The sequence below is a fragment of the Rhea pennata genome, chromosome 2, assembly GCF_028389875.1.
Source record: "Rhea pennata isolate bPtePen1 chromosome 2, bPtePen1.pri, whole genome shotgun sequence".
NCBI lineage: Eukaryota > Metazoa > Chordata > Aves > Rheiformes > Rheidae > Rhea > Rhea pennata.
This window is the reverse complement of record NC_084664.1, coordinates 93,185,260-93,210,191: the sequence shown is the minus strand read 5'-3', so window position 1 is coordinate 93,210,191 and position 24,932 is coordinate 93,185,260. Positions and strand designations below refer to the sequence as shown.

Genomic DNA, 24,932 nt, shown 5'->3' with positions numbered 1-24,932 from the left:
TTCTCAATGTCAGAGTCTATCTTAATAGCAGAGCTTTTAAACCTACAAATTCCAGGTACAGGGTGGTAGAAATGTTTTCGAATTCAAAGGCAGGAGAGACTTTTCTTTGAACAAGTAAACAAGAAGCATCGTGAATGCTCACGCTTCTGTTTTTTTAACACAGTAGGAGAAATTGGGCTTAATAAATTTCTCATTGCAAGTGCTCAGACAGTATTCTGCTATCTTCTTAGGAAGTGGAATCTTAGTGGAAAAGTAATTTCAGAAATGCTTTCACCTAACTCAGCATAAGCTACTTGATTGCAGTCAACATTCTTATTTGGAAACAAGAAGAAAAAAATAAGACCTACCCAGTCTCCAGTTACCCAGTCTCTAAAATGACAACAGAGCCAATAAGCCTCATAGGAAATACAATGAGGACTGCCAGGGACATTACTTGACCAGATAAGCACTGAGCCTAAAAGCTTTATTTTAAGTCCAGCTTAGTGCAGGGTAATCCAAACCCAACCATTCATAGGACTTGCTTTGTCATGCGCCTTGTAACAGGATAATGCAGGAAGAGCCTGGATGCTACAAACAGTCTGCTCAGGTCCAAGCCAGCTATTAGTCTAAAGCTTCTGGAAAAAAGCAGAATAGTACTTAAAGATGTGTCTTCCAAACTTACTAACCTAACCAAGACATACCAGAGTAGTACACTATGAGTTAATGTATAACTCCAATTCTTCTGTTAGCTTAAAGACATCTAATTTGTCTTTAGTCCAAATTTCTGCTCTTCCCTTTCCGTGCCTAGCCCTCCATGGTCTCTTCTACATGGACTCATACACTCCTACCTCAAAAGCTAAACAAGTTTTTTTTCTTTATCAGTGTTCTCATATAAGCAACTCATTCAGGTTAATTTACATGTTTTTGTTGCTCAGTATTTTGGATGGTGACCTGCAAAGTCTTAACTGCCCAGAAGAACAAACACATTGAACCATAGGAACTATTTTGTGAAAGTTTAAGCAAATCAAGGTGTTAGAATGATTTCTTAGAATAATAGTCAGAACATAACGTTAAGCTTTAAAAGGCATACAGCTTACAACTTCATTCAGTTGCCTTTTTATACAGTTAGACAGTTTCCATTTTTATGAGTATCTTTGCATAGGGCTTAGAGAGTAATTTTTTTTTTTTTTTTTTTTTTTTTTTTTAAATCCAGTAGCTTCAGGATAAACCATTTTATTTACCTTCAAGTATTGTCTTGCAGCCTTCACCCCAGTTGCAGAAAGAACTGTAATGTAGCAGCTGCAGTCAGACTGGCACGCGTTAGCAGCAAAACAGCTTGTTTCAGATGTTCTGTCTCAGTTGAGAACTATACTTAGTTGAAGTTAAGAGACTTTAAAAAAAGTATTTGAAGGATGCTAAGTTCATTTACATTCCATCAGTGCAATTCTAAAGCTGCAGTTAATACATACACAATGAACAGATGCACACTGTCCCATTTTAACACTTCTCGTTAGAATTTTTACTACAAAAAAAGTTTGTGAAAACCAGTAATCTTATAAGTACTTCCTGACCCACATAATTAAAACTGAATGATATATTTACATAAAAATCACAAGGCAATTACATTATTTGTAGCAGATCCATCTGAAAATCCAACAAGGCTTGCCACAAATAAGTTACTGCTTTTAAGGAAGACTTGGAACTTTCTAATGTTTTTAAATGTAATTTAGAAAGTGTTTCTTTTTCTTTTTCCCTCTGAACTATTTTAGTATTAAAAAAAAAAAAAAAAACTCAAACCATACCTTGCTGTAATGACATGCATTTCAGCAAAAATGCCTCAGAAGTAGAGAAACCTGATGATTTAGACTCGAATAGTTTCTTCCAGACGAGATAAAGACAACATCCTTGTTTCTGAATAATTCTTTACTATACATGTAAGCAAGTGTTAAATCATCAAAAATGATTTACATTTTTTGTGAAAGACATTTATTGAATACAAAAAAATTGTTACATCCAGTCTTATTATAAATGATTACACTCAAAGAAGTTAGAGAAGTATGTGAAGATTAATAGTCTGACTGGCTGAACATTTTCAGAATTTAAATCACTTATGAACTCTGATTTCTCAAATGTACAATAATAAAATTTAAAAAAATATGCTTTGTCTTTCTAGTAATACTACAGTCAGAGGGATTCATTGCTCATGATATTAATAGCAGCCCACATCTTGGCATCTATTAGCAGTTCAAAATTTTAAGTGGAGGACATCCCATATTGGCAATAAGGTGTATGGAGAACAGAAATCTAAATAAGAACAAAACTTATAAGAAGTGTTCATTTTGATCCAACAAGCTGTGGCCAAAGATCAAGACTGCAGACTTAAAGTACCATTGCCCATGTTGAGGCATCATGGTTCAGAAGAGCATTCTCCTATAAAGTACAGTTTAGCCACACCCTTCAGTGCTGCCTGGTTTGGAGGCCCCCAGATGGGCTTGTAAAGCTATCGAGCCTCACAGCTGCACATCCTGGATGCTTACTTCTGAGAAGTTTGGTCATCAAATCAAGACACTGAAATGTAAGTTTTTTCAAAGTGAAATTTGAAATTTTTCCTATAGCCTTTAGAGGAGTTTTATTTGATAAGTCAAGCCATTGAAAGAAATATCTGCAGTCTTTGTACAAAGTTTAACACTGAAAAGCTTAAGTATAAAACTACATTTAGTTCCTGTACAACGTAAGATGGGACAAACAAGTAGTAAAATCTTAATTCTTTTGTATAGTCTTCGTGAAACTTCTGCATTCCACTTTTCATCACAGCCTCACTGCTGAACACTGACATTTCATGTCATAAATCCTCTAAGATAACAAGATTAAAAAACTGATTTGCACAAAAGAAATCTGAAATAACTTTATATACATAACAGAAAGCCTTTTAAAAGTACAAAAATAACATCTATATGCGAATCAGCTACCATGCTTTTGACAGTTTTCACAGTGCCTACACATGCAAGACAGTAATCTAGATTTAGAATAATTCTGCATCTGTAGAATGTATCAGAATATAAAAGACACTAATGTGACTAACTTTTTATTTTCAGAATGGATATGTAGTCAAAATATTTTTTTTATAACCAATACTGCAATATTCCAGTCTCTCATGTATATGTGCAGATAAGCAGTTTTCATCCTACTTGATTTTAAAATCTCCTTCTGCAAGCTAGTAACACACACTAAAAAGCTATGATGGGTCTAATGAATCTGGTTATACAAAGCAATTCAAAATGTACAAAAACTATAAAAAAGGGAACATTTATTGCCATGCACAAAACTTGAGTATGTTGAACTAAAAACCGCATTAAATGCGGTTTTTGTTTTTTAAAAGATACACAAAGCAATTTACATCAACACTCTTAACATTGTATCAGCAGAATCACTTCTGACTAAATACCACAAGGGTAAAAAACATTCCTTTTGCTGGTGCCTATTAGGATCTTCAAATTCATGGGAACATAAAAGTAGGAGTCTCCATTCCCCACAGTCAAATCAGATCATGATATCAACTGAAATGAGAATTGTATTAGTTAATTGTATTAGTTTTCTCCATTCTGTCAAATCAATTACTTACAGCCTCTCCTTTAGCATCAGACTATCAAGAACACACATACTACTTTTACTATCACAAAACAAAAACATGCCTGCAGCAGACAGACTGCATTTATTCCTTTGCTGACAGTGACAGATATATGTATGTATGTACAGCACTTAAATAGATAACCACGCACCATGTCAACTTCTGCAAATGAAACAAGTAAAAAAAGTCACTTTATTAACTTTACTAAATGAACTTCAGTTACTCTGTTCCGTTTCTAGTTTTGAGGCAAACAAAAATAATTGTACTCGAAAGTTTTCTTGCAAGTTACCAGCCACAGCCTGGACAATACCCCCTTTGTCATGAGTACATTGCGCCAGGCTTCATCTTCAGTGCAGCGAACTCAAAGGCAGCCTAACAACTGCGGTATCAGGAGCATGAGGATAGCAGCACATACAGAGAAAAGCCTTTGTCTATCTTTTGTCTCTTAGGTCTTCTCCCATTGCAAGAGACTGTAGCTTCTGCAGAGCTTACATAACCTCCTGCATGGTTACCTACACGTGTATGTGGTCAGTGCATGGATTTCAGGGCAACTTGCAGCCAAGGCTGTAATTTAAAAAGGCATTGCTTTCAGAGATAAAAATGGTAAATTCATTAAAAATTAAGATAGCTTTCTAGTTCTGCTTACCAAAGAAACTCAGAAATAGTACCCACATGCATACTAAAAAAAAATAAAAAATGGATCAGTTGTTTCAGGAATGCGAACACAAAATCCAGAGGCAGAATTCAGGTTTGTCAGAAGACTAAAGTTTAGGATACGTCCAGTACTACAAAGTAGGCTTGTTTAACTAGTTTAAACAGTATGCCAATTTTCAATATGCTGAGAAAAATACAGAAAATATTCTAAATAAAATCTTTACCTCTTTGACTGTTTTTTTAATGAAGTCTTTCCTGTCAGATAAATCATAACTAGGATAAGTTTCATACACCTAAAAAACAAGAATAAAAGATATAATCTCAAGTTACTTCTGTTCAATGTACTGCATGAATAGAAGGAGTTTAAATGCAGAAAGTGTTGTGCTGCTTCAGTATTACTAGTCATATAAAGCAGCCTATGTTAATTATGGAAAGGGACAAACATTTCCACGCCCTTATTTTGACCACATAAGTACTTAAACACATACAGATTTTGTCTGGCCACATATTAAACTGGTACTATACGATTTTCGCATCAGAGAAAGAGAATGCCTAGCTTGCCATGTCAGCCAAATAGTAATCACCCAGTGTTTGCCTTACATGCTTTCTAAGGAGTCAGACACCATCTGTGTTAGTGTGGGAAGCTAAACAAATACCAACCTCTGGAGCCTATTTATTTTTTAGTAATAAGCAAAACAGTTATTCTCCAGGTCAGTAAAAGTCAAAATATCTGAGTGCTATTCTACAACTATCACTTGGATAACTAGGGAAAAAAGAAACCAGATGCTAACACTGACCACCAATGTAAAACAAATTTCAGTATACCAAATTTCAGGTTTCTAAAAGGTCTATGAACAAGATTTTAAATTTTATACAGATTAAACACACAGTTCTCAAAAATTATGTCCAGTGTTATTTTCTCACTACAGCTTCTTGGAAACGCCAGAAAAATAAACATATCAGTTAAACTGTAAAAATGTCAAGATAATTAGTATCATTGTAGTATCTTCTCCATTTTTTTTTTTTGGCCAAACGGTTCTGATCTCTTCCTGTACCTGTCCTGGCACTCAAAGGATTCTTTGCTAACCTGATTCAGCACACTAACTCAACTGAGAACTATTCATTTTTTCCTAGCAAATGAGAGTTGAAAGGACTTACGAAGAAGTTACTAGAATGACAGCGAGGTGCGCAGAAAAAAAAATGTGCAGAGGGCAGGACACAGACCACCCCTTTTTGGTAGTAGCAAGCTGCTGCACTGGCTCAACATCTCAAGTATTTTCACTTTAAGACATGGCAGCTATTTTGAAGGTAATACTGCCACTTTCCACATAACTGATTTTTATTTGGAGATTCCCCTTCTAATGTTGAGCAGATTCAGTACTGTATACATTAAGATTAGAGCTCTCCTGCTTATAACTGTTGGCAAGCAAACCAGCCATCAGTTTGCTTTGTCAGCAAAGCAAATCAGTGGAAAACTACTTTAGTTTTTGAAACACTGTGCAGAATAAACCTGGATTTTTGAAACAGGATGACAAAAATAAGTTCATAAGTAACCAACTGCCTAAAAAGAGATACTACAAAATCATGCTTGCTTACCTCCTTGCAAATTTGTTTCATTGTGACCTCCTCCAAGTTTGCACTGGCCAACAACTTCTTGACAGTTTCTTTAAGCTCTTCATCTGTAGGTGGTTTCTTCAACTTTTTAATTAACGGTTCATCATCTGAACTATCCTCAGACTCACTCTCTAAATATGAGGAATAATTTGAATTGTAATGAAAGTTTTTGCCTGCTTTCTTCTTCCAAAATAGAAGCCACCAGAGTTTTCCCCCAACATTTGATTCCAACATTCTCCCTTAATATAGGTATCTTGCCAGAGCTTCAATTTATAAAGAAATCTAATGCTGTCAGTATAGCGTTTGTTTACAAATCTACATAGTTGCTGACCTTTTTTCAGTTTACAAATCAACATGTACTCTAGAAAGTATGAGACAGATTAATTCAATCTATAAGGCTAAGGCTAAAACAAGAACTTACTACAACAACTCTAAATTGAGGTACTATGGCCCGAAAAAAGATGAATGTTTGTGCTTTTAAAAAATGAGTTTGTTTGTATTTTTTTCCCCTAACAGTGCTGCCCATTAGGGTCTTGTAATTTCACGATGTTTTACAACAGAACATGCCATCAGAGACACCATGACAACAAATGAAGAGAAGCATAAAAGAACTGAAAGATACAGCAGTGAGGAGATGCTCCTAAATTCTTTTTCAGCAGCAAAAAGAAACAAAAAGAAGGGGGGAAAAAAGTCTGAATAACTCCAACATCCTTTCAGTTCCTTTCTCCGCCTCAAAACCAAAAAAGAACACAGAGCAGAAACCTAATTAATTTAGATAATAAGCCTACAGAAAGATTAACTTAATATTCTGATTTTTGTACCATAAACATATACACAAATACAGTAGCACTAAAGAAGAAGTTATCTCAATGTTGTGATGACAAAATAAGGCGCACACAGAGTCAGCCACATTAGTACTGCCAGCAACCAAATTGAAGATAAACTGAGTTCAACACAGACTAGTTTACTCTGCTTAGAGTACTGTAAGGAGAAAAGTTTGGCATGTTCCTATGTTATTCAGGCAAAGCTGCTTCAAAACCAGCTTGTTCCCACCTGCACTGCTACATTCCACCAGGTATTACGGAACTGGATGTCCTGCCTTTTGCTCTCGGTTTCTTTGTACGCACGGGTACAACAGGATGCACGTAAAACTCATTTCTATGCTAACAAAAACACACTGGGCTTCCGTACACAGACACATATGTTAGATTAATCATTAATGTAAAGTGACTATGGAGATACCACCATCAACTTATTAACATTCTTCCAGCAGAAGGAAGTACTAGGCTGACACATACAGACACATAATATATATAAAAAATGCACACTACACGTAGCACACACTGTTTTTTTGTTTTTTGCAATCTTTGTCATTTATCACTGTTGCAAGGAAGGAAACCACAAGCTGCAAACCAGCAATTCAGCACATTGCATTTTACTTCAGTCAAGCGCAAAAGCTTGCTTTCTAAACACCCAGGTTAAGCTACAATACAGTGTGGAAAAAAAAAAATCTAAAAGCACTTACCTTTTCTAGAACTGGTCTGACTCTTTTTAGTAGTGCTGCTATCTGCCTTCTTGACATTAGCACCCTTCACAGCTTTCTTGGTTTTAGAAGGCATCTTTTTAGATTTTTCTCTTTTAGAAGCTTTCCTGGGGGGCTGTAAAGAAAAATAGAAGATTAAAATGTTGTTTTCAATTTGAACAATCCATACAGCTCTTTTCAAGAGCAAAACCACTTTTACTATCAACACAACAACAGATTTAATTACGACATTTTACTGGTGATTTCAAGCTTTTTATCAACAGCAAAGATCATTTCTGTATTCTTCTATATTTCATATCATCCTGCTATATAGGCTCTTAAGCTCAAACAGCTACAACTTTTTAATATTAGCAATTTGGTTGTGCTACAACTTCCCATTCATTATTAGTCCTGAGGTTTGTAAGATTATTCCAAAAAAGTTCCTTTAAAAATAGGACATAGTAAGTTGGGTTCGATTACTGATCTTAGATGCTGCAGCACTCAAAGACTATACACAGTTAATTCCTCTTGCACTAATTGAAATTAGCTACATTAGCAAAACCATGATTTAGCTAATTATTGTGGCTAATAAATTCAAAAGATCATTGCATTAAGATAAGAGCAACAGGAGAAGTGGGAAACATTAATAAATATGGTACACAGGTCACCATACAGCATTTTTTGTGCTTATTAAATACACATACAGAAAGTATGAAAATTTCCCTCAGAGAAACAGACACAGAACTTTCACATTGATCAGGAGTAAATCATACTTGTAAGAACAAACAATACAAAAGGAAACAAATTAACTAACAGTAGTTACTAAATCAATAGTCTAATTTGTATTTAAAATAGCAGTGAGGTCAACTGAGCAAACAATATGACATCTAAGCAAATTAAGATTATCTCAGGTAACTCTTAACTGCTTCTCTCAGCTGCACCTGGTACAACTCATGAAATCAGAGGTAAACAAACATCTGCATCTCCTTATATTGGCTTGCTCAGTTACAGTTGCACTTGTTATGCAGGGCTCATTGAAGGATTAAGACCTTCACTGTTGAAATTCAGAGAATACTTTAAAGAATCATCCCATTTTTAAATAGACATGTTTAGTTCCTAACTTTTCAGTTTTTAAACTTCTGTTAAAGCCATCTGCTACAAAGTCAGAAATTTAACCTGGCATTCAGCTTTCAGCTTTTACAAAATTATGTTCTCTCAGCACACAAAACTATTTAGCTATTTTTGGCTTTCGGATACACAAACAACCAAGCTTTTAAAAATTATTAAAAAAAATATTCAAGAGCTTCAATCAAGAGAGGTACATAATTATTAGGACAGTCTATTCCAGCCACTCCATGCTCGTGATTCCAATGGGCTGGAATCAGCAAACATGATACCCTGCCTTCCATCTGCAGTACACTACAGGGTGTTAGAAGCCTTTTGCTTTTTAAAAAGGCTGCCATCTTAAGAGTTCTACAAATGCAAAAACTTTCACTTCATTAATATTACAAATTATTTCAAACATAGGAAATGTTTTAATAATAATTCAGACTTTACTCTATGTGAGCCAGTTTCAGTTTCCAAGAATGTCAGTGTAATCAGCTATTGCTAACAGGCATATCTAACTCCTACCTCTTGCAAAAAGAAAAAAAAAACTCCAAAAAACAGTTAGGTAAGTGGGCTTACTGCCCCTCCCCCCCCTTTTTTTAAAAAAAAAAAAAAAAAAAAAACAGACAACTGAGTTCTTGAAAAACTTTCTAAAGAGAACTCCTGCCTTTGAAAGCCAGTCTCTCCTTACAGCAGAAACATTGTATTGGTGAAGGGAAAACAAATATAAAATTAACTTTCAGTATTTTAGCCTTCTTTCAACTCACCATTGGTGGAAGGAAACAAACTAAGAATTAAGTTCATTTTATGGAGACTTGGAGAACTTCCTTGAATTCACCTTTTATATTAAAATCAACACCTATCAAAAATGACAGTGTTTGCATAAACAATGAAATTTGCATAAATTTGCTTTCCAACAGAAATTTGTTACTACTAGCTCAGACTACTTACTTAACAGCCTGCCACACTTCCATTGTAACAGATGGAATATAACCCAAGTAAATAAATGGCCAGTTTACAGCCAAAATTTTTGTAGCTTACATAAAGTAAGCTACTACCTTTACCAGTTCACTAATTGCTGTTTGTCACAGGGCTCCAATTAAGGCTAAATGGCAGTCCCATCTAAAATCAAGATATGCAGTAAGATGGAGCCTGTAGCTCTTTCTCATTTCTTTTTTTCAAGCTTCAGATACATGGACATACCACTGTTGCCTGTGCAGTTGTACTAGCACTTGATGTTTTGTGTACCTTCCGTGAATAAGTATGTCATTGCAGAGGAATGCAAAAGCAAAAGTAATCTGGATTTAAACAAAGTTCATTTCATTTCTCTCTTACTATGTAAGACTAAAAAAGTTTCAAAGAGAATACAGAAGAGCAGAAAATACACCACGGTGAGAAAACTTCGGAGTTTTGAAGGGATCTTGGTATGGCCACTTACTGTGCTGTTCAGTTCGTTTTTACAAACGAAGACAGAGAAACCTAAAAAAGGGATTGTGACAAACTCCAGAAGAAATGCAGAACCAATACCCAAAACAATGCAGTTAGGTAGGTCAGGGACCTTTACTGAATTCAAAGTTAAGCCCTCGGCATCTAATCAAACCCTACTCAAAAATGACATCAGGAAGATTATAAAAAGACTATATAAGTAAAATTATTGCAAAATGGTAAGAAATGCAATGGATTACTTTTGAAATCTTGGCTGTCCAATGACATACAGTAAGTGGTTTTATAAGGGGCATATATACATTGAAAATCAGAACTTTTGCCTCTTATCTTATTGATTCGAAATATCAGCATACTAAGAGCCTAAAATAATCTCTTAGAATTTGAAGATGTTTTCTTTTCAACATTTTTCTTTCAAATCATTCACTACATCTCCCAAATTTGTGTTCCAAAAATTACCGATCTATAACTACCATATAGTTACAAACTACAGAAAAATGTTTTTAGTCGTATGCTGAAAACAAAACAAATATGCTCACCTCCTCTTCACTTTCCTTTTCTTCTGAAGAGTCATCTTTTTCTTTCTTTTCATCTTCCTCACTGCTAGATTCATCTGACAAGATCTCTGGACATTTGGTGCGTTTTGCTTTTCTTGTTGTTCCAGCACTACTGCGTTCTTTTTTACCACCTTTGCTTGGTGTTTTCTTGGACTTTGGCAATGGCTGAAAACAGAAACATGTGTTTTCAAGTAAGAAAATGAAAGTGAATTTAAAAAACAAACAAAACCATGTGAAAGAATAATAATAAAAAAAAAAAGATGAAAGCCTCCAAGTCCATGGCAAGAACTGTATCTACTATATTTAGGCCACAATGTGTTGTGAGTTTCTGCTTACCACAGGGTAGATATGGAAGACACTAAAATTTAAATTTAAATTCAATTCTAAGCTAAGGACCCCCATAACCCAATGTATCTTCCAAGCACAGAGGGAGGCAAGGAAAGAACTAACCAGAAAGAACTATCTATCTCTGTCTCCTCAACCCCAAAAAAACAAACTTACTGTCTTGTCAACAAATTAGCTGACAAGTCTTCAGCAGATTTACAGGCAGGAATTCTGCTACGTATCATGCAAAACTACATTTTGTTATTGCTCATTACCAGTGTCTTCAGTGTGGCATGCAGACCTTTTTTCCCCCCCCATTACCTCCCAAATTTCCCGAAAATAAGTTTAAACAGTCAGACTGTTATTTAGCAAATTAAGTACTGCTTTTAGATTAATAGATTGATAGTCCCAGGAGACTATTAATATCTTCATGTAATCTGTGCATCTGAATCTACTGCACTAAAGGCAAAACAAATTTTTCCAGCCTTGTCAAATTCCATTGTGATGACCATATACAATCACATACATTTGTTAACTTACAGCATGCCTATATGTATCTGAAAATCTTTTTCTTGTACTTTCTAACTATACTACTACTCCTTCCAAGAGCACACTGACAATCTGATGGAATGAGTCCATCACAGGGCTACCAATACAGTTAGAAAGTTGGATAAATGACACAGAAAAAGAGGCTGAATGAATTGGCTTTGTGGTGACTTAAGAGGAGAAAAACTCAAGGGAACCTTCAACTGCCTAATGGGAACCTGTATAGAAGACAGAGCCAGACTCTTCTTGGAGGTGCATGCTGGAAGGACAAGAGGCAATGATCACATCTTGGAGCACCCTATTTCTTCCCTGCTCATGTAGTATGTCTAGTCTCCTCTATTTACTCACAAAACAGAAGATACTTATACCTCTAATTACCTTCATGTATTGACTACAATATGTAGTTTGTGTACCAATAGTGTACCATGGGTGCTCTTAGAGGTAAAAATTATGTACATCATCTATATGTAAACACTTTAATCAAAGTCCTCATCCTTAAGAGATACCACAAGCTAGAGCAGGTCTCACTACCAATGCCTGCTACTCTCTTTCAATAGTGACTGTCCTTCAAGAGGTCACGGCTCATTTGGCAGGTTAAAAGAGTAATTGTATCATCATTGTTAAAAAAAAAAAAAACACAAAAAAACCAAAAACAGTAATAAGGAATACAGACAGTTGCATTTTCCACCAGAATAGAGATGTAAAAAATGACCACAACTTGCATCTCACCTTGCCTGAAGATTTTGGGTGCATTAAAAAGTTCAAGATTCTGGTTACCAGTTCACTGTTAACTCCTGATCTCTCCAAATCAAGAACTTCACAGATACTTTTCAACATTGCATTTCTAAACCTAGAGGAAAAAAAGAAGAAAAAAGATTCAGTATCACATCATAAACAATACATGAAAGCTGCTGATACTTAATTTGCATCTGAATCCTGGCAACAGATGTGCATATATACACTCAACTGCATTCTTAATCACATGTATTACTTAAGCACAGAAGAATGACCACATTACATAAAATGAAAAAGAAAAAAAAGAAAAGAATTAAAAATCCATATCTATAAAAGGTAAGATACTAAAAAAAGGTCTTATTAAAAAAAAATTTTCCTCAGAGCTTCTCTCTTCAGTTATCACACTGGAAAGGATCAATCTTGGAAAATAAATTCAGTGAATACAAGACTTGAACTCTAAAAGGGAATGGGAAGGGGAGGAAGGTCTTCCCTTGTTTTCTCTGGCTCCTTACCCCTTTATGTAATTCAGCTAAAGATAAAGGGTTAAGAATGAAAGTCAAACATTCAGCCCCCCCATTCCAATCAGATCTTGAATCAGTTGTCCCACTTTACCACCAGTATAGAATGAAGTGGAAAAAAAAGAGGCAAGTGCTATAAAGTTATGATATCAGAAATTTAGTGAGCTTTCCAAAAAACTAATTAGTCTACCTTTTTATCATTTTAAATGTCTACACTTTCCTTCTCATTTATTTTATACTATGCTGCCTGGAAGGTGTAATTCATTTTCTTATTGTTTTTCATTAGTTTCACTGATACTTCTGGCAATTAAAGCCAAAGGAGGCCTATTTTTCATCATCTAAGAAAAAAAAAACGACTTTTTTGTGGTAGTCTAGAATTTCTCTAAAGTAGGATTTAACTTCAGATTATTCCTTTAAAGCTACAGATCTTTTAAGGAAACAGAACAACTTTGTTTTCACATGTTTTAGGGCATGATAACAGGGGATTTTAATTGGTTTGGTGCCTCTCCCTCCAAAATATAGTTCATCTATCAACCTTTCAAAGTCAAATCCTTCAATCGTTTTTCTAGACAAGGTGATAAAGGAAAAAAGGCAGAAACATACCAATGCTGAAAGAATTCCTACTTATCTTTTGGGATACAGTGAATGCTTGTAAGAATCTGACTTCCTTAGTTCTATGGGAACACCTTACATTTCGAACATTACAATAGACCTAATGCTACTTAAAATGTTAACAGATTTAAAGACTATATAGCATCAAAGTGTTTGTGTTATAGCATCAAAGTTTAGTTAAGTTTTGACTTGTTAAGAAGTTATATATTGAATTTAGAGTTTTATGGTCCTATCCCTGCTTTTAGTAAAATTCCTTATGACTTGGGTCACATATGGCATTTGTCCATGACTAGATTTTTTTCTTGTATTTTAACTTAAGTTAGAAATAATATTGGCTAAGAATCCTTCCAAAATCTTTCATATTTTTAATGCTTTGAAGATATGTCTCTGAATAACAGCAAACATAATATACAGCTAGCTAAAATGCAGTTCAAGTAAGGAACAAACAAGTGCTCACACAGTTTTGGAATAAATAACTTCCATACCAGGTAGATTTGACTTACAAAACAAGAACTCCTTTAATCCACACACAAACCTCAACCTCCACTTTTTTTCATTTATAGACTGAATTGTAAGATTCTGTAAATGAAATTTTGTCCTTAGCATATCTTGTTCAATGCTGCTAAAACAGGATGACACACACCTGTATGGTGGGTAGAGTTCAACCATACAACCAGAAAACATTAATCATCCAGTCAGCAGTGTTTCATGTATAACAATAAACAGCAGCAAAGCTTATAACAACACAAGTACACAGAACTCAGCAACTTGATCAAAAAGAATGATATTGCAACCAGTTTCCAAAATATGGAAGTTTTGCTGAAGATCAAAAGGTAACAAAGTTAATTAGCTTTTCTTCCATACAAGTCATATGAAAAAACATGCAAAAATGCTTTTTCTGATATTGCATGAGCTGCTGCAGAAAAGAGGAAACACTATCCAACCAACAACCAATGGGAAAGAGCCAAAACTGCCATTCTAACGTGTCTTGTTGGCTCACGGATATTTCATCAGTACTAATCGTAGAAACCTGCACATTCAGAGAAGCAAGATTTGCAAATTCCAGATTCTGAAAGCACTCCCAATATCAATCAGGTGAAGTCTACTAGCTTTTTCATTTTTCACAACTATACTTGCTTATGTTTTAAACTTTCAGTCCACTCACAACCAAGTTGCAGCAACTCTTTTTACAGAGAACCAGCCTATTTGGAGAAATAACACAGAAATAAATAGTTGTTACAGCAGTACCTACAGTTCAATATCTTTACTTGAAAGCAATTCCACAAATAAAGACCATATATCTAAAAAACAATAAACATAATTGGTTTTGATTCTGAAAGAGGATGTTTTTGAGGCATAAAAGGGTGAAGATGATGCACCAAGAACTGATGCATTCACAACGCTACGCTTGCCCTAAGGAGATAAGCTTCTTTCTCACTTGGCAGAAGAATCTGCTAATCTTCATGCAATAATGAGACCACATAAGAGGACAGTGGAGGTCAACAATACCTAAAATCTGTAGGATTTACAAAGAAAATATTCAGAATTTACCTATTTTTAATACATTTCAAATCATCTTAAAAGTCAGTTTATGTTATTAAACCGAGCTCAGGAATAGATCATAGAGATCTAGAAAACAACCACTTAGTCAGAACTTTAGATTTGGCTGAAGCAAACTTTTGAAAATAGTATATATAACATGAGTCAAAATACATTAAGTAGTAATAGAGACCATTACTTTTTTAACATTTCTTCCTTTTTTTTATATTGATCACTTCCTTTTTCAAATGGAAACCCGCTGAACTGACCCACATTCTTCTTTAGAGAAGCAACCTGGAACAGAGCACACAGATTACTTTCCACTGCAAATAGTTTAAAGGGTTTAATTCAATTAAAACAATTAGGTTCATTCAACTTATCTTTTCATACAAGGAAAATCTAATCTAACACCTACTTTCTGTTGACCAAAAGCTGTATCATTTTCAAAAAATAACTTAGATGGGTTATGCCTTTATCTCATGACAGCTAGACTTTAAAATCAAAATTCTTGTGATCCTGATTATTTTAATTCTTTACAATAACATACCAGGTGAATTTACCTGCTATTCAGAGCTTGTTTAAACACAATCACGTAATTATTTATAGATTTGAACTACTGTCATCACATGAAGCACATAATTTGCTATAGGACAGCATACTTTTACTACATAATCTGCTAGACCAGATTTGCTTTATTTACTTTTTGAAGTCTTACACAGGACCATGGTCATACACTTGAACCTTCTCTTTAGTGCGACCAATTTGTGCATTTACTCACCAATCAATTTACAAGTTCTAACATTACACCTGCAATCAGAACAGGACTGGATTTTCACTATGACAGCCCTTATTAATGGGAAAATTGCTTCCATCAAGATCTCAAATAATCAGAATAATCTACCTCCTCTTAATAAGAGTTTAAAAAAAATGCATTTCTCAGATATTTTTTCAAATTATTCCTGATAACATTAAAATTGCTTTCAACAGTTTCACAGATTTTTTTTCCTGATATTTCTCCATTATTTTACAATTTTACCAAAGGCTAGGCTCCTTTTCCCAAAAGAACTATTTTGTTTAGCACCTAAAGAAAATTTACAGATAGTATTGGTACATTTTACTAAAATTGTTAATTATGTCCCAAAGCACATACAGAATGTGCATATAAGACACCATCAGACCTTCACTGCATTACACAGCATTATGAGTTACCCTCAGTTCTGATTAAATATAATTTAAGATGAAACAATATTGATATATTTCCACGTAGAATACAAATAGAACAAATAAAGATACTTTATCTTTGTTTTTCTAGTCAGAGGCATGGTTTTCACCAAAAAAAAAAAAAAAAAAAAAAAAAAAAAAAAAAAAAAAAGAAAATAGTCAAACCTCAACATCTCCAATTATTATTTATTTTTTTAAAGAACCAGGAACATTCTTCTGAAAATTATGAAAATCATAGATTAATAACTTCAAGATCAAAAGGAGGTCTGTAAAATACTGACTGTGGTCAACCAGTGACAGGGCATATGGTATTTTAGGTTAGAATACAGATGCTACCGTAAGAAAGAGTTTAAAAACAGAATACCTACAGATATTTAAGAGAGAAACTTTTCATGATAACAAAAACGAAGAAGCTGCATAGCTGGAAAAAAATACCTTAAAGTGAGAGAATTCTATCTCAGTCACTTCAAGAGATGATGCTACTTGATATCTGAACAAGAGGTCCTGCAGGTATACCAGGCCTCTGCAGGAAACAAGGAGATTGTCCAAAGAACATACCAAGGGCAATCATTTAATCAAGCACCTAAGACAGCAGGATGCTGTGTAAGCCCCCCCAAAAACATGAAATATGTTGCTCTGATATGTGAACTGTCTGTGTATATCATAGGAAAGTACTTGTACTTCAATGGTAGTAGGTACAAGAATCAAGACTAAAGTAGACTGATTTGTCGTAAGTAGTAATGTAAATAATACGTAACCAGTATGAATCAGATAATTACAGGGGAGTTTGGTGGACCTTTAGGGAAACAGAATCTTGCAAGGCCACCTGTACCTAGGCAACCATATCAACAATACCATATACGGCAGAGATTGTCCAGGTAATAATATCAGAAATACTACATTTTGAATACTAGGAGTGTGGACACCTGTGGAAGGTAGCAAAGCTGACCTAAGGACTCAAACCCACTAGGATACTGAAGCAATACCCTTAAATAACTGGCCAGAATCTCCAACAAGTCTATGTCCAAAAAGCTGAGTGTGGGAGAATAAAGCAAAGGGGTATGGAATTGCACCCAAATACTAATCAGTACAGGAGGGAAAGGTGACAAGTTGCACATCAATAGCAATTATGTGTAAATAATAAGATTGAAAAGTGATAAATAATAGTTTCATAATTATATGGAAAATTATATAATTGTAAATTGGTAATAATATGTCTGTTGGTTGATTTGGTTACTAATGGTTAGTAATTGATTTAGTAATCAATAGCAAGAATAATTGAGATACTAGTTTCTTACTAGCATGTTGCTTAGTCAAGAAACGGTCTCTTAAATCAGCTATGTCTCGGTTCTGCAATTTGAAGAGGGAGAGGGGGACCCTGAGGCAATAGTATCCCAAATCCCAGTACCTCCAAGTGAAGAAGGTATGGAGAGAGAAAAAAAAACCACCCAAACCTAACCATGGTAGAAGCCACTGAAGTCACATATTCAGTATCTTACCTTAAAATTGATACTGAAAGTATCCCCAGTGAAGCAGTTCAACCAAAAGTGTTACTGGTCTCAAAGGGCAAATGGATGCAGTTTGGTGTTTTCCACTATAAAGCTAGTTTAACCAGAAAGTGAAAGGATTCTGTCATTCTATCTTTCTTAACAAAGAAATTCCTGTAGAACTATCCAGAAATTTGCAAACTTCCGCATGCATTGAGTTAGAAATTCTCTAGTCTGTTTTACTGTCCCATTGACTAAATAACATAATTCAAAAAAAAAAAGGTTTTAATTAGTATATGTAGTCCTCCCTTTTTCTGACTACTTGAGACAGCAGATCTTTGCTTTGACATTTAAACAAAGACAGCATTTTTGACAGTGATTTGAGATATTTTAACTAGTATATATCTGTACTAGTACTTATTCAATCTCTGGTTTCTGTACAAGCTTCAAAAAAATGTTAAGTTAAAAAAAAAAGAGAGAGCGAGCGAGCTTCAAAAAACAAAACCTGTAAGTATGGTAAGTGTATTGAAATGGTAAACTTTAATCTGCTTTAGTTTCTCCATATCCACTTCATCCCTATTAGCAAGGAAAGTGGGTCATATTTACTCATCTAAGGCATGGTCACTAGTATATAAAAGGTTCCAAAAAAGATTTACTATCATATTTTCTTTGAGGCTCATCCCTGGATATAAAAGACAGCATAAGAGTCTTAAACTATCTAAAATCTCAACTCCATCTCATTTCAGACAAATACAAGGAAGTCATTATTCAAGTTTTCCATAGTTTTACTTTCTACTGCTCTGTACAAGGGGAAGAGAAAATTGACCTGGTAAACAGCAATGTAATAAAACTCACTAATACAGGTATTAAATATAAAATAAACAGAAGAATATAAGAAGCTATACTGAACAAAAATAACTGCACTTCAAGTATTTTAATTACAATCTTGTATGTCAGCAATCTCTAGCATGTGGCCCGTAAATTATTTCCAACTGCTCCTCATAAGGTAAACCAATTGTGTGTGTGGGGGGGGGGGAGGGGGGAAATAAATCTATATTCAAAGAGGCTTATAATTTGGTACTGCTTTCCCACAGGATTTTTAGAGAGGCACTAGTTTACAGCAGTGAGAAAAATTATGGGCTTAACTAACTGTTCCTGTAATATTAATTCATCTCCTATATAGCTTGCCGTAAGTCATGCTTTTAAAGAGTAGACCTATGTGTGCAGTTGTAAAAAACTATACTAGAAACATTCTCACTAATAGAACTAATAGAAATACAGGATTGATTTTAAGTTCTTACGGTGCCTGGCCTGTTGTAGAGGAGTTTGTGTAGGTTCCTAAGTTCATCTGTCTTCTTTTTACTCAAAAAGAACTGTATCCTTTCAATTTCACAGAGTTTTTGTCCTTTTCCTGAAAGAGTTAAAATTAGTTCTGTGATTCATGACATTCATATTTACCTATGTCTTTACAACTTCAAGTATCTACTGTTTTTTTAAAAAAAAAAGCAAACTGTTTCAGCAGAGCATCAGACATTGTAATATGTCAAATATTAAGCAGTCCTTTTCCTATCAATTAGGCATCTTGATAATGATCTTTTTTTCTACCTGAAACTACCTAGGAAGAGATTCACAGACTTGGCATTTCTTTCAGTTCTAGCTTCCCCTGCCTTTCTTAGTGGTGACTAGATATTGAAGTTCCTTCTCAAGGTAAGTTTAAACATTCTATAATTTCTATGTTTAAAAGGGTTTTGGTGTAATTATAATAGCCTTATATTTTAAGATGTCCTATTACTCCATTAAGTTCAGTCTCACCTACAAAAAAAATTAACAGTCTGATAATTTAAGAGGTTTTATTATTACTCACAACACTTAAAATTCTCATACAAGAGGACAAGCTTACCTGGTGTAATTGTAAAAGGTTCCTTTTGTAATGAGGACACCTGCATGGTCAGTCGGTCCACTTTCTTTTTCTCTCTTTTTCCTTCAACAATGAGACTCTTTTCTGCAAAAGATAGATTCCTTAAAACATTGTATTTTTCATGAGATGAATCGATTCCACCACAGTGATGGGTAACAGAACTCTATCTTTGCAACTGTAAGCCAAAAAAAGGGTAACGATATAACCAATTACTATGATACTTTTAAACCTTTGGCCAAGAGGTCAAAGGGACTTCAAGGAGCTGTGTACTGGAATCTAAACCTTGATGACAGCTCTGTATCCAACCTAACCTTGAAGAGAAGATTGGGCCTTTCCCAAAGGAAACGCACCACGCATTTTCAGAAACCCAATACAGTGGGACTGCACTGAACTACACAGGGTTGTGCAGTGCAACACTTTACAGGGCACAAGACTAGCATCACAAATACTACAGAATATTATTCCCAATAATTATTATCATTCAGCAATGAATACTTTTCATTTTGTTTTCTATACACTGCATGTCACTGTACCACAATGATACTACATGCCAAGAGGAAAACTTCAAGGCTTCACAAAGCCAAACATTTCAGAGTGAAATACTTGACCTCAAATCACACTTCACACTATCTTTAGCACTAAACTGCTGGGTTATTCTGGCCTCAACAGCTGAAAGCAGATTCACAATGAGTATGAATGTAATTAAAACTGGACATGTATCTACTGAAAACAGGGCAAAAACATATTTGTGCATATACAACAAACAGTTTAACTACAATTATAAGCCTACTGGTCAAAATCTAGTTCTAGTTACTCAATTGTCTCCCAAACTACACTATCTTTTCTACTGTTTTTCTTGAAGACATAACTCAGCTCCTTTAAGGAACCAAGGCCATCAGTGACTCAGTTTTCACTTTGCCATGCTGTAGCTCTATTTATACAGATGCTTTCATTTGCAAAATAGGTGCCTGGAAACTTCTCTATGGAAAGAAACATTTTTGCCTAGGGGTTTCTTATCAAATCTTGTATTCCTTGACTACCTTCTTAAATTACTTGCTGCAGCATAAAATCTTCCTTGCTTCCTCCTCCTATGATATCAGGATTAACAACTGTTTCATGCAGAGAATATGCCATGATTTTTATAGATAGTAACAGTTACATGGAAATACTTTTTCCATTAATTTTATGTTTCCACAAAATAGTTAAGTTTTGGCATCCAGTAAAATAATTTACAGAACTTAAGCAAATAAAGACATCTGTATTATTTCCTAAGCTATTTCACATATTTTAGAAATTTCTATCTTCTACAAACATGGATCATTTTGATGTGTTATTAGCAAAAAAAGGAATCTTTATGGATATGTATTTTTATACAGCTAATTCAACATAGGTCTCTGCCTCTTACAATCATCGAGTTTATCCAACGAAAAACACGCTAGTGCAGGAATTTAGGATACTGGCAATTCCTTCAGTCTTTCCTGAGGAACACCAGCAGTATAGTTTCTAGTGCTAAGTCTGTTCTGCTAGAGTCTACTGGGAAGTGATTTATAATCCATGAGATAGCGGTTCTGTGGACTCTCCTAAACAATAATTGTACAACTTTCTGTGAGCTCAAGAGATTGCACTCAATAAGCCTAGCCTTTATTTTTGCTTTTATTTTTTCCTTTAAAAGAGAAATCATTCTGGGGAAACAGATGTACCCTTTTCTTCTTCCTCCTCCTCCTCCTCTTCATCCTCATCACTTTCCTCAGCTTTGTTCTCAGCCTCAGGTTCTTTCTCATCTGCTTTTTCAGATGACATTGTATCTTCTTTTGACGAAGCAACAGAAGACATAGTGTCTGGTTCTGTAAAAAGCAGCCAGGAAAACCATCAACAATATGATATTATACAGGAGAAATACAGGAATTTTCCTTTCTAAAAAAAATCTCTTTGTACGGGAGAATCATGTCATAGTGCTCCTGTCGTGATTGCTCACACTCTTTAAGCAACAAAAAAGTATCTTGCATACACAGAATATAAATTTATTCAACAGTTCTGCCATTCATTCTGCAACTAATCTGCTTGAAAACAGTTTAAAAAGTTATCAGTTCTTTCCACCTGCAACAGTCTTAAAGCTTGCTTTGTGGAATATTCAGAAACACCCAATAGATACAATATCAGTTGCTTATTAAGAACTGTAATGTATTAAAATACCACCATCTCAGTGCACCATAACCAAGTAGTTATTTCTGATCGCAGTTAACTAACTGTACATACAAGTTTCCTAATAAATTTAACAACATACACATTTACACAGGAAATAGAACAGAAGAATTATGAGCACCTCATAGAAAAGTTAACACTGCCTTCCAAATAAAAATAATGGCAAGACACCCTATGGGTTGAAAATGCTTTGGTTTTAATCTGCAAATCTACAAAAAAATACCCTCAAAACACACTTCATACTTAGCATATTTAAGAAAAGTCTTTTCTTAATATTTGAAGTAGTTTAAGTGTTAACTTTAAAGTTAAGAAATCTCACTTTGTTGAAGGCCATTTCTCTACTTTCCCTAATGACAGGTGGAATGCCTATCTAACACAGGAAAATAAGCATATCTATTTGTTCTAAAACAACTCCAGCTTTTAAAACCTTTCACCATTTACACACCTGGAACAAAATACAGCATGGGTTGTATAACCTGGGGGGGGGGGGGGGATCACATGGTTAACCACCTTGCTCCAATATTAAAGTCAATAATAAGGAGTCTGCAGTTCAGACTCCTGCAACAACCAAAGCAAAGCAACAATCAAGTCAACTGCACATATCCAAGACAGGCAGGTGTCAGAGAACAACAACAACACACCAAATGGCAAAAAACATGAGTTACATTACCAATAGCAGAAGGGAGGGGGAAGAAAGTTTACTCTCCTTTGTTAAATCACCTGAGGAAAAAAAAAAAAATCCTCTCCTTCGGGGTGCTACTGCCAGTATGTCAGTTTGACACAGGAAGAGTAAATTAACTTCTTCACGATACTGCTCTGTGAACTTTACTTTTTCACACAAGTGAAAAAGTAAGCTAAGTGCTACAAACTGCCATTCCCTCTCCCGCCCCCATTGGCAGGGGAGGGAATGGCAAGTAGGCGAGTAAGAGACTTTCGCCTTTTCAGCATCCAGGTCAATGAAGGCCGACTTGCTTAGCGAAAAAACGCACAGGGATCCACCTCTAAACTGAGCCAAAGCGGGGACGTTTTCAGCCGCGGGAGAGGAGAAACAAGGACAGGGTATCCCGCAAGCCGCCCAGGGCAGGTTACTCGTGCACAGCCGCACCTCTCGCCCTCGCCCGGCTCTGCTCACACACGAACTTGCCCCGCCACCACACAGCCCGCGGCCGCGGCAGGTGACAAGGGCCCTCGGCACGGGGCGGCCCCGTTTCGCCCTCCACCTCTCGCCGCCTCCTGGGCCGCCCGGTCCGGCCGCGAGGGGCGGGGAGAGGCGGCAGCGCCCCCTCCGGCGCCGCTATCGCCATGGCGGCGGGACCCACCTCAGCTCGAGCCCCGGCTTCTGGCTCCTTCCTCGGGCGCGGCCGCGGCACGAATGGCAGCCAGAGGCGACAGTTACCGGAGTGGGGGGTGGGGGGGAAGGTGAGGGGAGGCGGCGCCGGCTGGCGCCCTGGTGCGCGGACACACACCCACCGGGGCGCGCGCGCTCCGCGTCCCGCCGCCGCTCCCTCTCCCGGAATCAACAAGGTTTTCAAAATGGCGGGTTCTCGAAAGGGGAGAAGGAAGCGGGAAGGCGGCGGCCAATCAGCGCCCGCCGTCCCGGCGGCGTGGGGAGGGGGCAGCGGGCAGGGGGGAGGGTGCGCGCGCAGGGAAGGGGAGGCGCACGCGGGCGTGTTTGTGTGCGTGTGTGTGTGTGTGTGTGGATGTGCGTGACCTGCGGCGGCCTGTGAGGGCCTCCAGGGTGACGTCAGGGCGCGCGGAGGCGCGCGGGGGGGTGGGGGAGGGCGGTGTGCGAGTGTGTCGCCGCGCGGCCGTTGGCTCTGCGTGGGGGAGGGGCAGAGGGCGGTGCGCGTGGTGCCACCGCCCCGCGCAGCCCCGATCCGCTCCGCGCCGCTCCGCGCCGCTCCGCGCCGCCGGGGCTTTGCCGGCGGGCCGCAGCGGGGTTGCGTTTCGGCCCGGCGGCCGCATGGGCTCGCCGCTGCCCCGCCAGCCCTCGCCCGTGATGGGCTCGTCTCCTTTCGGCTCGCCGGGCGCCTGTGAGGCGTAGGGCAGCGACCGCAGTGCTGGCACGAGCCGGCGGGGTGGGAGTGGAGGGGAGTGCGGCCAACGGAAGAAAGCGGCCGTTGGTATGCGGCTGGCAGCGGAGCAGGAGCTGGGGCAGAAAAATGAGCTCTGCTTCTTGCTCATTTAAAACACCGCGTTCACAGCCGGGCGGTGCGTCCCGTGGCGCTGAGGAGCAGAGGGCTGGTCCCGCTGCCCGCACTGTGGCTTGCCAGAGCTCGGGGCACGCTATTCAGACCAGCGAAGAGGCCTGACTGGGGTTGATGTGCCTTCAGCAGGACTTAAGAAAACTCAGAAAAGGTGTTGGAGAAGGAAATAGCGAGAGGTAGGCAGTGCTGGTGACTGTCTTGAGGCCATGCTGTACTGACAGGAGCTTTTTGTCCAGTTAGTAGGTGGCTGTTACCTTGGGGTGGGACAGCAGTTAAGAAGGTAAGAAGTCAAAAAATCATGATTATGTTTCTAACTGTTGACCTTTTAGATAGTGCATAAAACATAGTAATCAATGTAGAGTTGCCAAGAAAACTAGGCAGTCTAATTTGTAATATAAGTACTACAAAACAATAAACTCTGGAATGGAGAAAATCGTACAAAGAGAAGGTCCAGGAAACATATTAATTACCCCTGATTTAAGCAATGAAAATGCAGATTTCTTTTTTAAAGTTTGCTGGTGAAATTACAGATGGCAGTGGTCTTAAAGAGGAAAATATAAATTATTTACTACAACACACAATCAGAAAAGCTTGAAGTCAATATACAATAAGGAGGCAGAAGTATCTCATCATTAAGCTATAGGCTACACAAATGGCACGAGACAGATGTTTGAAGACTACTTTCTGTAAGATAAATAGGTTTAGATCAGTTCAGAATTAAGACAGGAAACATCTGAAGGATGTTCTTAAGGTCCTGATGATAAATTAGACACTAATCTTGTAAACAAGGACATGTTTATTCTCTGGAGATTACTTACCTAATAAAACTAGCTGTGCTAATGTCCTTCTAATATCACACTAGAGCTGCTTTGGGGGGAGAAATAGAAGATAATGGTTTCGTGGATCCCTTTAGAGAAGACATATCATTGTAGTAATGGGCAGACCCTCAAATATCCAATTCATTCAGTATTTTAGGAACTGACAAATTCTTAGTACTGGTGAATTATATTTTGTCCTAGGTTTCTTTTGGCAGAACTTCAACAAATACAACAACTAACCTTTCTTGATTCTGTTTTTGGAACCTTCTCTGTGTGTTCTTGATGGCATATTTTCAATTTA

At 36.9% G+C, this 24,932-nt stretch overlaps 1 protein-coding gene across 3 annotated transcripts; it reads right to left on the bottom strand.

The window, feature by feature from the left end:
• Nucleotides 1–1,971: 1,971 nt before the first annotated feature.
• Nucleotides 1,972–23,138, bottom strand: DEK (DEK proto-oncogene). Of its 3 annotated transcripts, none has more exons than XM_062569911.1 (11): nt 22,926–23,138; nt 21,105–21,248; nt 19,387–19,488; nt 18,788–18,897; nt 14,978–15,072; nt 12,104–12,224; nt 10,487–10,669; nt 7,401–7,533; nt 5,858–6,006; nt 4,486–4,554; nt 1,972–3,536 (listed from the first exon to the last, which is right to left on the bottom strand). In XM_062569911.1, the coding sequence occupies exons 2-11, from the start codon at nt 21,235–21,237 to the stop codon at nt 3,525–3,527; spliced, it is 1,107 nt and encodes a 368-aa protein (XP_062425895.1). In that variant the 5' UTR covers nt 21,238–21,248; nt 22,926–23,138; the 3' UTR covers nt 1,972–3,524. The 3 variants fall into 3 exon arrangements, with proteins under 3 accessions (XP_062425895.1, XP_062425896.1, XP_062425897.1); XM_062569912.1 differs by lacking the exon at nt 22,926–23,138 and adding an exon at nt 22,712–22,769; XM_062569913.1 differs by lacking the exon at nt 4,486–4,554.
• Nucleotides 23,139–24,932: the final 1,794 nt, after the last annotated feature.